This window comes from Teleopsis dalmanni, chromosome 1 (genome assembly GCF_002237135.1).
Source record: "Teleopsis dalmanni isolate 2A chromosome 1, ASM223713v2, whole genome shotgun sequence".
Taxonomy (NCBI): domain Eukaryota; kingdom Metazoa; phylum Arthropoda; class Insecta; order Diptera; family Diopsidae; genus Teleopsis; species Teleopsis dalmanni.
The window spans coordinates 133,997,784-134,012,796 of record NC_051846.1 but is presented as its reverse complement, the minus strand read 5'-3'; the positions used below and the strand labels follow the sequence as shown (position 1 = coordinate 134,012,796).

At 30.8% G+C, this 15,013-nt stretch overlaps 1 protein-coding gene across 1 annotated transcript; it reads right to left on the bottom strand.

Annotated features, from left to right (window-relative positions):
- Positions 1–6: 6 nt before the first annotated feature.
- LOC119668831 lies at positions 7–2,072 on the bottom strand (the record flags this gene model as incomplete). Its single annotated transcript, XM_038078480.1, has 3 exons — positions 1,939–2,072; positions 1,544–1,878; positions 7–1,452 (listed from the first exon to the last, which is right to left on the bottom strand). Coding segments are annotated over exons 2-3 (1,455 nt in total), but the record flags the coding sequence as incomplete, so codon positions are not given.
- Between the last annotated feature and the right edge of the window lie 12,941 nt (positions 2,073–15,013).

Sequence of the window (15,013 nt, the reverse complement as noted above, 5' to 3'; positions counted from 1 at the left end):
ATATCCTCCCTGTCCTGCTCCACCTTGATAACTTGTAAAAGGGGGAACTAAAGTATCAATGCTATAATTTTTTCTTTTGTATGGATTTCTTGGCCTAGGAATCACTAAAACTTTATTAGAGTTATGGTTTCCAATACAACAACCACTATTAGAATTAATAAATTCACCTGCTCCGTTGTATTTTGTGTTCCCAATTCGAAAAATTGATTTACATGGGTAACGCGTTTCAAAGTTATTTGTAGGACAACAAGCGGATTGTGGTGCTACTTTATGACAAAGACGAGAACGAGCGCGTCGGAAGAAACCACTTCGCTTGCAAGCTGGTTCCGTAGCTTCAGTCAAACAAATTGGACCACCGTCATCTGTACCTAAATATTTTTTACGTAAAGCCTTTAATTTTTGTTGAGTCATATCACTGGAAGTAGATTGGTATTGCTTGCTATAGCGCGGTGGCATTGTTTGGTTAAGTATATTCGAAACGCTATGTGAGCGATGCGGTATATCAAAATCATTTGAGTCGCACACACAATTATCATCTTTATCCAAATTCTTTCCAGTAAAGTCAGTTTTCCTACTTAATATGTCTTTATCAAAAAAACTAGCTTCACCTAAAGTGTTGTTAAAAACTCCTGCAGAACGACCTGTACTGGTGGCAACATCTTCACGTGGTGTCTTAACATGTGTAAACACTGCAGGTCCAGCGGAGTCATTGGAGCCATCTATATGCATTGCACGTTGTGGTTCATCATTGGGATTTAAAGGAGTATAGTCCCAGCAAATTGCTAGATCCATTGCACTCATTTTTTTATTTTGATCTGCAGATATGTAGAGTGGACTCCCGGTTAAATTGTATGATCTCGGTACTACACCACAAGTTTTTGGACGATATACCTTTAATTTTGTGCAATGAGTAGGGCCAGCTTTGTATGACTTCATGCCAACTCCAGTGGCAACTGGATCAATTTCTAGACCAAGACCAGGTTGACCGCCTGATATTTGTAATTTTCGATATGCCAAATCTGCCACACAATCAGGTAAAGGTTGGTGGTCCAAGTTTTCACTATGCATACGTTTTGCTAATTCAAAATTTGCGTAAGCGGGTACTATTGGAGACGGGCAACGTTCGTTGGGTTTATCTGCTATGGAATTAACAGACTTAATCATATTATATTCTGAATTTTGCAATTCCTGGTTTAAGCATATGTCTTCGACAGGTGGCGAAAACGGTGTCTTCTTTGACGATGTATGTGGCAAAATTGGTGAACATGTATTTAATGACAGATTTTTTTTTGTTAAATAATTGTTATATCTTTCCAGATTAAATTTATGCAAAGGCAATTCTGGTGCTATACTTTTATCTCTCTCATACTTTTGTCGAAGTAAAAGTTCCCGTGATGAATGCTGATGTCGTGGTGACGTGAAGTCGCCTGGTATATATTCTAAATCAGAGTGCTTGCAATAGAATATTATTAAATAAAAACGTAGTTATATATAAAATTAATAAAGTACATTGAACAATAAAAATTTTGCAAACTTAATTTACCATGTCCATTATTTTATTTTGACTAAATTTATTCAAATTGATTCTATTAAATTGAAATTTATTTGTTTTTGCAGACAAAGGCCAAACGTTGAGTTTTTCTATGTTTTTGCACCTTCTCTTGTAGTTTGCTGATGTCTATAATACGTTTTATTGCCACACATTTTGGTTCACATATCGAGTTTTTAATTTCGTTACAAGTTTTAATTTCCTCTCCAAAGTGCTTATATCTGTTAGGGTTGGTTAAACAATAATTATAATTTTCAATAAATTCTCTTGTTATTCTTTTTGGTAACTCGTATGTGCTTTTAAAATTTCCCCATGGATGTTCGTCGGTTCTAAATTTTTGGAAATTAAAGTCTTATAGAATTAATAAAGATAAGTTCAACTGAAATTACTTTTTAATATGAGGAAGCAAATGTCCACTATTGTTGGCAATAAATGTTGTATTTCCTTGACGTGTGCGTGGTCTGGATGGATACTGTTTAGGTATTTCCCAATTTCCAAGACGTCTTGCATCAAAAGCACCTTCAAACTAAAATAACATGATTGATGTTAATATTTATGTATTGTAATTAGTATTACTTTCATTCACAGATTTGTTGAAAAACATTCCTCAATAAATACTGAACGAATATTAAAGGTACTGAATTTCTACACTACTACGCATCATATTGGTTCAACCATATCATATGTATGTTGATATGATATCATATGAGATAAAATTTTTCTAACAAAATGAACTAGTATTTTTGTTTTTGTTTATTTTTCGTCAAAATTTTATTTAGACCAAATCGCAAGTGAAAGATTATTTTTACCTAAGCTAATGCATTGGAAAAATTAAAATATATTTTAGATTATTCTGGTCTTTTTCAAGATAGAATACAAATAAAATTTTTTCTTTTTAAACATACATTTATTTATTGCATCTTCTCTTAGAATGAGACTACCAATAAGTTGTACATAATATTACAACTTTTAATTTAACTATGCATTGTATAAAATAAAATAAAATAAAATAAAATAAAATAAAATAAAATAAAATAAAATAAAATAAAATAAAATAAAATAAAATAAAATAAAATAAAATAAAATAAAATAAAATAAAATAAATAAAATAAAAATAAAATAAAATAAAATAAAATAAATATTAAAATAAAATAAAATAAAATAAAATAAAATAAAATAAAATAAAATAAAATAAAATAAAATAAAATAAAATAAAATAAGTAAACTTTATAACACGAACCTCATTTAGACTAATGGGTTAAGTTTCGTTGGAGTGAATGTTAGGTGGTTTCTTAAGAAAGTAGTTAAACTTTATCAGATAACTAAAAACAAAGGTGCGGTTATTACTTAAAGCTGTTGAATATTAATTAATGGCTGGACGGTCAGCTCTTTTTAGGCGGGAAGTAGTGGATAGATGTGCGAAATTTTTTGCTAGGAGATTAACATGTTCTGTCAGCCTTTTATTGTATTTTTTTCTTTATTGTCAAATTGAGTTTTAACTAGGGGAATTTTTGACTGAGCACTTTGGATAATGTTCTGTCAGCCTTTTATTGTATTTTTTTCTTTATTGTCAAATTGAGTTTTAACTAGGGGAATTTTTGACTCAGCACTTTGGATAATTTCAATATTTGATGCACTAGCATTGCCAAATAGCTAGATACCAAAAGTCCATATTGGTTTTATGATGCTGTTATACAAGAGTACTTTATACTCTAGGCACCTGGAAGATCTTCTTTTAATAAGCCAATGCAACTCAGAGGTTTGGAGCTTCATCTGAAAATTTTTGGCTTCAATATGTTTGTGCCAAGTTCATCGTCTGTCTAGGTACACCTAAGTACGTTATATTATTTGCTTGTGGTATGGGAATGTTATTTAGTAATTGTTGGAGATGTGCTCCGATTTAAGGCAAAAATGTGTCTACATTTTAGTTCATTAATTTTAATTCGCCATTTTGACAACCATTTCTCCACCCGAAATAAGTGAGAATGAAGTTGGTTTGAAGCTAGCATAGCGGTTTTGTTTCGACATAAAATTGCCCTATCATGAGCAAACGTTGTGGTGACGACTGAGTTACTTATTCCTTGTGGAACGCCAGCTTCTATTGGGAAATAATTAGAAGTATATGATTTACATTTAACTTTAAAACTTCTATTATGCAGATACGATTCTAAAATTGAGTAGACATTTGAAGGTAATAAACAGCGTATCTTATATAGGAGCCCATTATGCCATACTTTATTAAAGGCTTATTTAACATCGAGAAAGACCGCGGAACAATATTCTCTGAGCTCAAATGCACATCTTATTTCGTTCGTTATACGATTAACTTGCTCAATAGTTCCATGTTTTTCCCTTAAACCAAACTGGTAAGGCTCTTTAAAAGAGTTTAGAAAGGCATGGCAGTAACCTTACTGGCCTGTATGAAGAGGCAAGCGTGTGATATTTACCTGATTTATGAATCATAATAATCATGAATGTTTTCCACTCTGTTGAGTAAAAGCCAAATTTAATAATGTCATTAAAAAGTCATGTGATAAAATTTATAGCCAAAAGGGGTAAGATTTTTATTATGATGGGTGAGATATTATCAAATCCCGGTGCCTTTTTGCAATCTAACTTGTTTGTGATTATTTGAACAAGATCATTGGCCGTGATATTCATGTCAACAGATGATACATGTAGATCCTGAGTAGGACAGTCATAATGTCCTGTTGCAGGATTTGGTTGGAACACCTCTTTTAGATAATCAGCAAAAATGTTAGATTTTTTTTCATAACTTCGCGCCCAGTTTCCGAGAGAGTTTCTTATTGGAGAATCGGATTCTATGAGGGAATTTATACCTTTGCTAGCATTCCACAAGGATGAATTGTTTTTGCCATTTGGACATAGGTTTTGAATATAATTATATTGCCTGATTTTGGTTTCCTTGCTTAGTGGAGATCTGTGTCTTCTTTGGGCTTCCCTAAATAAGTTTTTCGCTGAAAGAGACCTAAATTTTTGCCATTCATGCCTTAATCTACGTTTTTATAAAACTAAATTCTCTGTCATTATTTGTAAGTACTTTATTGGATCTGTAAATTTTATTGTCTTTAGGGGTGGAATTTTCTGCTGCTGAAATCAGAATTGAGTTTAAAACCGAGGTTGCGTCCTCAATATGAGATTTACACTTTATCTTGTAGTTTGTGTGTATGTGTGAATTGATGTACTTTTTATATTTGAGCCAGTTTGTTCTAGGTTTTGTAACGCTTTGGGAACAGTTATATAACTGTAAACAAAATATAACTGGAGAGTGGTTAGAAGAAAAATCGCAGCTTCTGTATGTTAAGATAAAATTTCTGCTTATGCCTTTAGTCACGGCGAAGTCCATTAGGTCTGGTATTTTATTGTTATGGGCAGGCCAATATGTGGGCTGCATAGGAGAGATTACGTTTAGTGCATGTTTTTTATTTAGAATGGAATTGTAAAGCTGTTTAGCTTTTGGATTACAGAGCCGTGAACTCCAATACGTGTGCTTGACGTTGTAGTCTCCTGTCGCAAGAAATTTGTCACCTAGAGTTAAGAAATAATCCGTAAATTGGGTCTTAGTAATGTTGAAGCGAGGTGGGCAGTATACTGCCGATATAGTTAAATTTTTTGCTTTGTACTTAAATAAATTGATTTTATACTATTTTTATAACATTCTTAAGATATAAATCTTTATAATCTTCAGGAATATTTAAAACTAACTGTATTTAATATTTAAAATTGTAATATAAAATTTTTACAAAATTGAAATTTCAATTAACTTAAAACTTGTATTAATGTGGATTCCGGGATATACTGGTATCCAATGCAATGAAATGATAGACAAAGTTGCAAGAAGAGGCGAAGTCTCAAGAATGATAGCCCCAAAACCATTTTGTAGTCTAGGTAAAGGAACTCTATCTATTGTTATGAATGGTGCAGAGGAAAACGAAAGACAACTCTATTGGGAAAGGATACCAAAACTCTCAAAATCTAAAATGCTGTTAGGGACTTACAACCTAAAACGCTTCAAAAATTGCATAGCACAATCAAAAAACAACCTATGAATTACTACGGGATCAGTGACCGGTCACTGTAGATTGAATAATCACTTATCGAAGTTAGGAATTCAATCCAACTCAGACTGCAGATACTGTAGAGAAGAGAGAGAAACTGCATACCAAGTGCTTGGGGAGTGCACGGCACTGATGCACAAGCGGAAGAAACACTTAGGAGGTTATTTAATGGATGATAAAAATTCAAGACTAGAAAATATAGGCTTTTTATTGTCTTTCATTAAAGAAATCGGACTTGGAGAAACACTCTAACCGGAGTAAGGGGCACAATAGATCTTTCAGGTCGCAGTGCACAATCCCTTCTTTCACAACTCTTTTCAAACGAGAGTGCGCGTTTCTTAAGTAGTCGAGAAATTTAACGTATGCGTTTATACATCTTGAACATATATTAATCTGCCCCAGTATCCCCTCCTAGCGGTGGAGTTAGGACGACGGCGCAATGCTAAAGTCAAATACAGGTTGTATTTACTTATGACATTACTGTATTACTTACACTACTACTGATATTGCCAATAGTAATATGGCAATATTACTATCAATTATCAATTGAATATCAATTGACAATGAAAGGTTTGGGTCGAAATTGGGTATTCACTTCGAGAATCTAAGCACAGCTGCTATATCAACTATTGAATAGAATCAATTAGTTTATTACGATTTAAGTCTTTATTAGACAGAAGCATTAGCTCTAAACACAGGAATAACGTCGCTACATCAAGCTTGTCAACAAATGAAACCAAAGGCATTATGTGCGAATGTGCGAATCTGAACTACGACTTGATGATAAATTACTTCATGACCATCGCTCCAAAAGAGGAGCAATTGATCTTTGTTACGATAAATGTTGGCAATTTAATGCTAAGTGTGTACATTAAAGTATTTAAGAGTGTGGATGTTAAGTATGGTGAAAGTTCATATGTTGTAAGAGTATCTGAGCGAGTGGTGTTAGGATAAACGTTATCTAGCTAAACTTACAAACGTTGACCCGAAAAGAACGTTATCGAGGATAGCGATGAAGAGCAGCGATATAAAATATCTAGCAGAAGAAAAAGTTGTTCAGTTTTTTTTAGAGTCGAGCAAGCAACATCTTTGTGTAGAGCGTTTTTGCATTTTTTTTTGACGTGAATCGACATTAGTTAAAAGTGAATTAAAAGTGAAATGAAATTATTAAATGAAAAATGAACAGAAAAAAAGAAAACTTCCTAAAACAAATGTACAATTCAAAATAATCCACCTTTTAGTGCTACAAAAATATTGTACATAACATTTAATGTATGCTAATGTGAATGTTTTTTATTAAAAATAACAGAAAAACAAAAGTCAAGTTTATCAGTGAAACAAAAAAAAAATGTACGCTACAAACAATTTTATTTAATTCGTGAAGAAATTTCAAAACTGATCCTGCCACATAACCGTTGAGTTAAGACAATAACTATATAGTTGTCTTGGTTCTCTTCGTATGTCTGTGAACCAGTAACTGGTAACAGTGAATTTTCATAAATTAGACGGCTGTGCTGAATGGCAAAAACCTCATATTGAAGAAAAGATTTTTTCTGGTTAGGAATTAGTTGCTCTAAGTGATCTCATTTTACAAATGGAATTAGTTGCTCTAAGTGATCTCATTTTACAAATGGATGATACATCACTTAATGGTTTTATTGATTATCCAGAATTTATAAAAGCTCCACAAAAAGCAGCATCAACAACAGCTAAGTGGCGAACAAATAAAAAATTCATTACCTCATTTAAATAATATACATATATTATTTGTAAAGTTTTTTTAAGTATTTTTTTTGATTATTATATAATTTTTATAATTTTTATTATTATTGAATATTGAATATTTAATTAAATTAATTTTTGAAACACAAGGAGTTAGAAAATTAAGTTTGTGCATTTATATTATAATTTTTTTATTTTTTTTATTAATCTTGGTAAGATAATATTTTCCTAGAATTTAAATTTGGTTCTGAACATATTGCATTTAAAAGAAAAAAATAGATAAACGTAATATATATGTATGTATATAGGCAGCAACTATATACTACAAAGGTACCTTAAGACGACGAATATAAAGGGAGTATGTGATTTTGTTCTATTTATAGGTTTTCTTGCTGCTGACGTCATCGACGAGAAGGTGAATCCGTGAATAAGAGTAGCGTGGTAAAAGAATGCTACTTGTAATACTCCTTTTTTTTCTTTTTTGATTTCTTTTGTCACTTTGTTTTTATTGTTTTTGCATGTATGCATATATTTCACATTTACTTTTCTTCATAATTTTTTGTATTATCTAATTTTATATTTTTTTTTTATGCCAATCATTTTATTTGTATGATTATATTTAATAAATGAAATTTGTTAGTTATTTAAATTTAGTTTTATATAATTGTAACTCACCTTTTCTTTTTTTTCTTTTTGTTTGTTTTGATTACAGATGACAGGTTAACGTGAAAAAAAGGACAGTGTTAGGTTAAGGTAAAGTGAAAATGAGTTAAACAGGACAGGGACGCCTAGTTAAATTAGGGAGCTGTAAGGAATTTAGAAAGGCCTTTTACTTCAGCTCAATGGTAACTACGGTAAGGTACTGAGGGTGGGTAGGTCCAAACTGACAGTCACGGACAGAGACAGTACGGAGTAGCACTGGTAGACATAGTTTTATCATTATATAGTTTTTTTTATACATTTTTTTTATTATTATTTTATTGTTTTTATTTATCTTTTGATCTACTTTGATCACCATTATTACATTTTTTTTTTTGTTAAATAATATACTCTGGCACGATTGTTTTTCTTTGTTACGATTCGATAGTGTTATAGCGGAGTTAATAATTCACCCCTTTTCTGACGAGCTAGCTAGCCTCGCCACTGTGCCAGACATTTACTCCATTTACAACATATTCAAAGATGTTGAAAGTAACATCTTGTATGTCAAATATAATTTTAGAAGTGAAACAAAATGAAATGCACTGGTTGGCGTTATTTAAGAATCAAACATCGGTTGTCGATTCAACAATTAACATAATGAAGAATGATGAAACCGTAGTTCAAGAAGGTTTGGAGCTGATACGGCTAAATTAAGTTTTCAATGCAGGAGCCATTCAACTAACACTGGTAATAATGTATAGACGATACAATCTGCTATTATAGATGCTCTAACTGATACTCATCATGGAAAACTGAGACCGTTGTTATCAAATCAAACTTCATTTATCGCCATCTTTAGAACTACCGATGCCAGAAGACAAGCTGATATCTCTTTACAGATTAATGGAGGTTGAAGGTGGAATCACACGCAACATGCAGTTTTTAGTATAACACTACACTTGATTGAGCATGAACGATTTGAATTGGTTTAGCAAATTCCAATCCCGAACTGGTTAAACGACTCCATGGCGGTAATTAATCCATGCAGCTCTATTTGGGCTATTAATACGCATCATGAACAATAGAATGTTAAATGTTATATTTTATTATTATATGTATTATTATAACAAAAATTTTGTTTGAAATATATTTTATTTTAAAAAATAATTTTGTCAATGAAAAGCCAAAGACATTTCACACGCTTTTATTGCTCATGAAAGCAAAAGCGTCAAATTTCTTTGTTAAAAAGCCACAATTAAATTTTTAGCAATTCAATTGATGCGAAGCCACATTTGACATTGATTCTCTTTTCTTTTGTTTAACTTTTTAGATTTGCTTCAAGTACCTAATCTATATGAGATATGCACCTAATTACTGGATTCACTTGTTCAGTATTTACGATCATTTTGATTCAAACAGCATCGTAAGAAGTAAATATGTCAACCGTAGATAAAATAAATTCAGCAACAACAAGACAATCACAATTCAGTGGACAAAAGTTTTATTGTGCTACAATGCGGGACGAGTAAATTGAGTAATATAAATATATACATATTTTCTATAGAAGGACACTTATTCCGAGACTTGCAAGGCAGTAATACATCTTAAAGTTGAAAGAACAGTTATACGTCTTTCTGAATTAGGCAAAAGAATTGCGTCATGGTAGTTATACGTCTTGATCAGCACATCAAGGCAGTTATACGCTTTGACCAGTAGAATGTAGTATCACAGTTGAGGTAGATATACATCCTAACTTTGATAAACAGTAATCAAGACTGTACTAAACCCAGATATTTTAAATTACAGCAAAACAAAAAAACAGCTTTCAATAACAAGCTTTACGAGAGAAGTATCGTCTTAGAATCACAATAATCAAGGAACGATTATTTCAGTTACGTCGCTTATTTCCAAAGGCAAATACCTGTCCGCAAAAACATTAAAATGAACACAGATCATTCTTCATCTTAATTATTAGTAAGAAATTATTAAATTTTTAATTAAGTAACTTAACTATAAAATACAAATTCCTTGCTTTGATTTCCGAAAATAAAAAAATATGTTGCATCGACAATTGGACAACGGCTAAGCCTACCTCAGGAAAATCAATGAGCAAAACGTGTCTTTACAATAGTCAGCCAAAAATTCAATTAATTTAAATAATATAAAAAGAATTTTTGTTGTTAATTTACAACTTTTATATAATTTTTACTTTAAATATAATTTAACGAGTTGGCGACAATTAGCGTATCCGAATGAACCACGAGCTGTATGGTCTTTATCACAACGTTAATATAATTTAGCGAATATACAGAATACCAGAATACCATGCAGTATTGACGAATAAAATTAATAATCGAAATAAATTTAAAATTTAAAAGTTCGAGTTTCGACGAATAAATCGAACATAAAAAATAACGGTAAAAGCTTAGATGAAACTGCACTAGTGGTCTGCTTATGAAGATATCAAGAAATGCTCATTGGTATAGAGAACTAAAAAGGACAAATCAATGACTGAAAATATTGTTTCAATTCTATCAATTCTAACAACTTTTATCTTTCATATTGCAGTGAACTTATTCACGGTCGTTGATAGCTGGGTTAGCTCACGGTTGTCCAGAGGTGTTACAAGAATATTTTTTGAGACCCTGAATTGTTTCGTAATATAAATTGACAGACTTGTACTTTTGATTTAGTTTATTTTTATTTAATTCTACATATATTTACAGGTGAAAAAGCAGATATACCTATTACGAAGAAATAAATTTATATTCTCTTGAAATGAGAAGAAAGTTCAACGTTATCGATTTAGCCACGTTGATATACTGAGGATCTAATCAACGTTATCGATTAGACCACGTTGGTGTACTAGAGGAACTAGATCAATATATTTTGCTGACCTGCATCTTCTGTTATGTGATCAGTCTCGAACCTTCTGATGTTGTTGTCTCTTGCAAGTGCCGCGGCGAAGTGTTCTTCAGTTCAATTTTCGCCTCCTTTTTATATGTCATTCTGATTACGGGACTTTTGGTTTCACTTCTTGATCGTGCGGTATGTAATATTTCGTAGCTCATCTCAGATATTTATTGCATATCAAACCATTCGTTGTTTGCGAATGGATTTGTTGTTGTTTTTCAATTGCAATAACTCAACAAGTGATCTACCAGTGTATCGATGCGCTTTTGCTTGTTAAATAGTGTTTGTTTGTTAACAAAATTTCTAATCTACTATGCATTTTGTTGTGCTATGCACGTTTTGCATATACCTAAAGCAAAAAATAGTTTTTGACTATGATTATACAATGATTTAACAATGTAAATTTGTTAAAAAAGTTGAAAGTTTTCCCTTTGTGCCTTTTTCTTCTTCACGTACACGGATGCATTATTAAATTGTGCTCTACTTTAAAGTAGACACACAATAGGTCAGTGCTAAATGAACGTAGCTTTTCAAGCTGATAAAGAATATACGAGTATAATATGCACCTTATTTAGTGTCTACAACGTTTTTATCAATACGTTATAAAAATGTTGACAAACCTATTACACCCATTTCATTCTTTTTGTGTAAAGGGTATAAAACAAAGTATCATACGGATATGTTTAGTATTAATAAAATCAAAGTACATATCTGATCATTAGTTTCGTGAACTTAACTATTAACGGTAGTCGAAATATTGGTATAATAAAAAACTAAAAATAATAATTAAAATAATGTTTTTGATTGAAAATTTCAATTAAAATTTAATTTGAAAGTTTAATTAAAATGTTATAATAATTTAAAATATAATACATTTTAAAAAGTGATGTGTCTATGAATGACCAATTGTCATTATATCAAAAAAGTGAATATAGCTTGCGTTCAAAACATTATCATTCTCTTTAGTTCATAACGTTTGAGCTTTGTAAATAGTTTTCAATAAAATATCTAAGATCGATGTCCTTACTCGTAACTCGTAACTCACTTTAACGTAACTAAATAAAAACTTCTTCTCATAGACACAATCGATCTTTGATGATATGATATTACTCGTTTATATAAAAATGTCTTCGAAAACCGCTATAATTTCCGAACGATAATTATTTCGGTATGTCTTCATATCTTGAAGATGACTTCAATTACAGGTCGACTCATTAGCAACTGGGTTATTACATGTTTTCATTCATACAATACTTATATTTTGAAACTAATGTTACAAAATGTATAAAAGTACTTATATATATATATATATACTTTAAATTACACAGAGGTCTGCAACATAAATTTGTGTTCATATAGCATGGTATAGCAGTAAAAATCACAGACTTTTAAATCAATGAGAACAAATTTCTATTGCTTTAAACCTGTTCTCTATTTTGCTAAATCCAAATTTATGTGTTTATAATCCTATAAGTGCAGAATTATGCAAACAGTTTTTTAAATTGACAGTTGGAAAATCATATTTTTTAACAAACAAAACACCCTAATAATATAATTAAAGTATGAAAAGTGGTGAGCCATCTATCACCCCAACCTCATTTTCATTTAAGACAATTATACGGTGTAATTTTATATGACATATGTAAAAAACAATTTTCACTAATACCTTAAGCGCATGTTTACTTTAAAAAAGAAACAATTCGTTTTTATTTTTCTTATAATATCAGAATTTGGAACAAGATAATCCCCAGTCATTTATCAAGCAAGTTGTTTGTCCATAATAAAGTATGCTCAATTCTGCATTTAAAGCTGCATCTGTCTTTTTATATAATCAATATGATTAATATAGTTAATTCTGTATTTTGTTTTAGTGTAAGATACCAATTTTAAAGAAAGCTCTCAGCAGGTCCACACAATTTCAACAAAAATAACTTAGTCAAGCAATCAAAATATGTTAATATTATGGATGCACAGAAACTTGAACATTTTTTGATTCTGTTACCTATACCACCCAAAATTATGTAAATGAACACATTATTCCCATCAACACTTGTCTTCTGATTCGTTTAGATTGAATTACTTTTTTATCTGAATGGAAGTTAAATATTCAGCAACCGCAAGGCCACGCGTCCCAGCAGTTGTTCGACAAATCCCAAAACACACCCCCTTACATGCGTTACTCTTGTAAAACACACTTCACACTTGTTATTGTAATTAAATTTACACGGCAATTAAACCGTCATGTTAAAAAATCTATAATAGTGAATTGCTAAGCGAAAATAGATAATCTCCAATAATGAATTTAAAATGGAGTGTTTTTATCTAAAATCGATGCAACGAACTCAATTGAGTAGTGCTATTTCCAAGCTAGCTATTTCAATTACTAATTTAAACTCAATTAGCAAATGTATTTAAATTATTTATTTGCTGCAGCAATACAAAACTGTTCAAAAAAAAAAAGTGGATGACACAAGTGTTATCAGTTTTAGTCCCAGTTTTCAACCAATATTACTTTACGGATAAGTTCAATGATGCTTGCATCAACCCTCTAGAGTATAATTTATCACATTTTATGCGTAGATTAGGCAAACAGTCAAAAAGCTACATGTTGCCTTCTATAATAACTATACTGAATAATAACAGTACTTGGGTTTTGTATCACACCCTTAAAAGTAAATAATAGAAAAACACGTGTTATCTACCAGATCATAACACCACCTTAAGAACAACACAATCACACTTATACTTGCCAATAATAAGGTAGAACTGCTTTGAAGATTATTTAATGCGTCCTTACTACTGGGCAGTTTACAATCGATATAATGACTCCTAAAGCAGATGTTCAATCAATTGCATTCAAATTATATTAATGTCCATTGATTTAATTGTCCATTTTAGTGCATCTCCCAGTAGGCAAGCACACTAAAGTTAAACAAGCTAATACGAAGTTACTGTTGACCTTTCTAGTGAAGACTGTTATATACACTAAACGAATTTGGTGAACTGGAAAAAGTTAAGTTGAACTATTTTAATGCTCTTCTGTTCAGGTCGTGTGCTGTACTTCCAATATACATAAACAAATTTGTTGCCATGTAAATATTAGTTATAGTATTTGTAACATGGCGTTTAAGGGTAATGTGTAAATTGTCTAAACATTTTTATATATAATTCATAGACTAACAACAATATCTTATTATATCATATATTTAAACATGGTATAGAAGAATTCAAACTGAACTTAGCAGATAGTTAATCACAAATAACAAACTAGATACGAATATCCTTGACATACATTGCCGTGTGTTTTTGTTATAAAACGAAATTGGCAGTCAAATACAAGGAACCAGTAAATAGCGAGAATTACTTCAGCAATTTTGACCAACTAATTTGCAAGTATTATATTATAATTGTATAACTCACAACTGATTTAATAAATCTCTTGTTGACGTAACCTTTAAATTAATAAAAAATCAAATTATTTAACTGCCTATTAATTTGGTTTTTACCGCGTTATATTGTTATATTGGTGATTAGAATGACCGAAATCATAACCCAGATGTATAATAATTGACGAAATTATAGTTTTTTAATTGTTATATATAATTACTATTCCTTTTGTAGAGAAAAAAAATTAATTAATAATAATTATTCCATATCTAATTTATGATTTCATTCTAACATGATATTTTGAGTTAGATAACTACTTTACTTTGATCGTGAGCTTCAAGTTTGACAAGGTACAAATTATGCTATGGTTTTTTTTTAAACTAACTTTTTTTTTTAAATATATATATATTTTATAAACATTTCCACGCTTGGGATTTATTTTAATAATTTACTACTAATATGGATATAATCAGAAAAGTTTATACCATAGGACGTGCAGATCGCTGCAGTAATTTCAGTTTTAGGAAGTTTGCTTACATGTACCATAGGTTCATTTGATTTTTATAGCTCACGACAATCTTCACATTTGCCCCTTCAATGTTCAACATTATGTGGTGCATAGTATTGTGTTGTGTGTATCAGGTATATATAGTACTGGGAACTGTAGGTTAATCTTATAAAATCAAATCCAGTCTCATTGCTCTCAAAAACTTAAGAATAT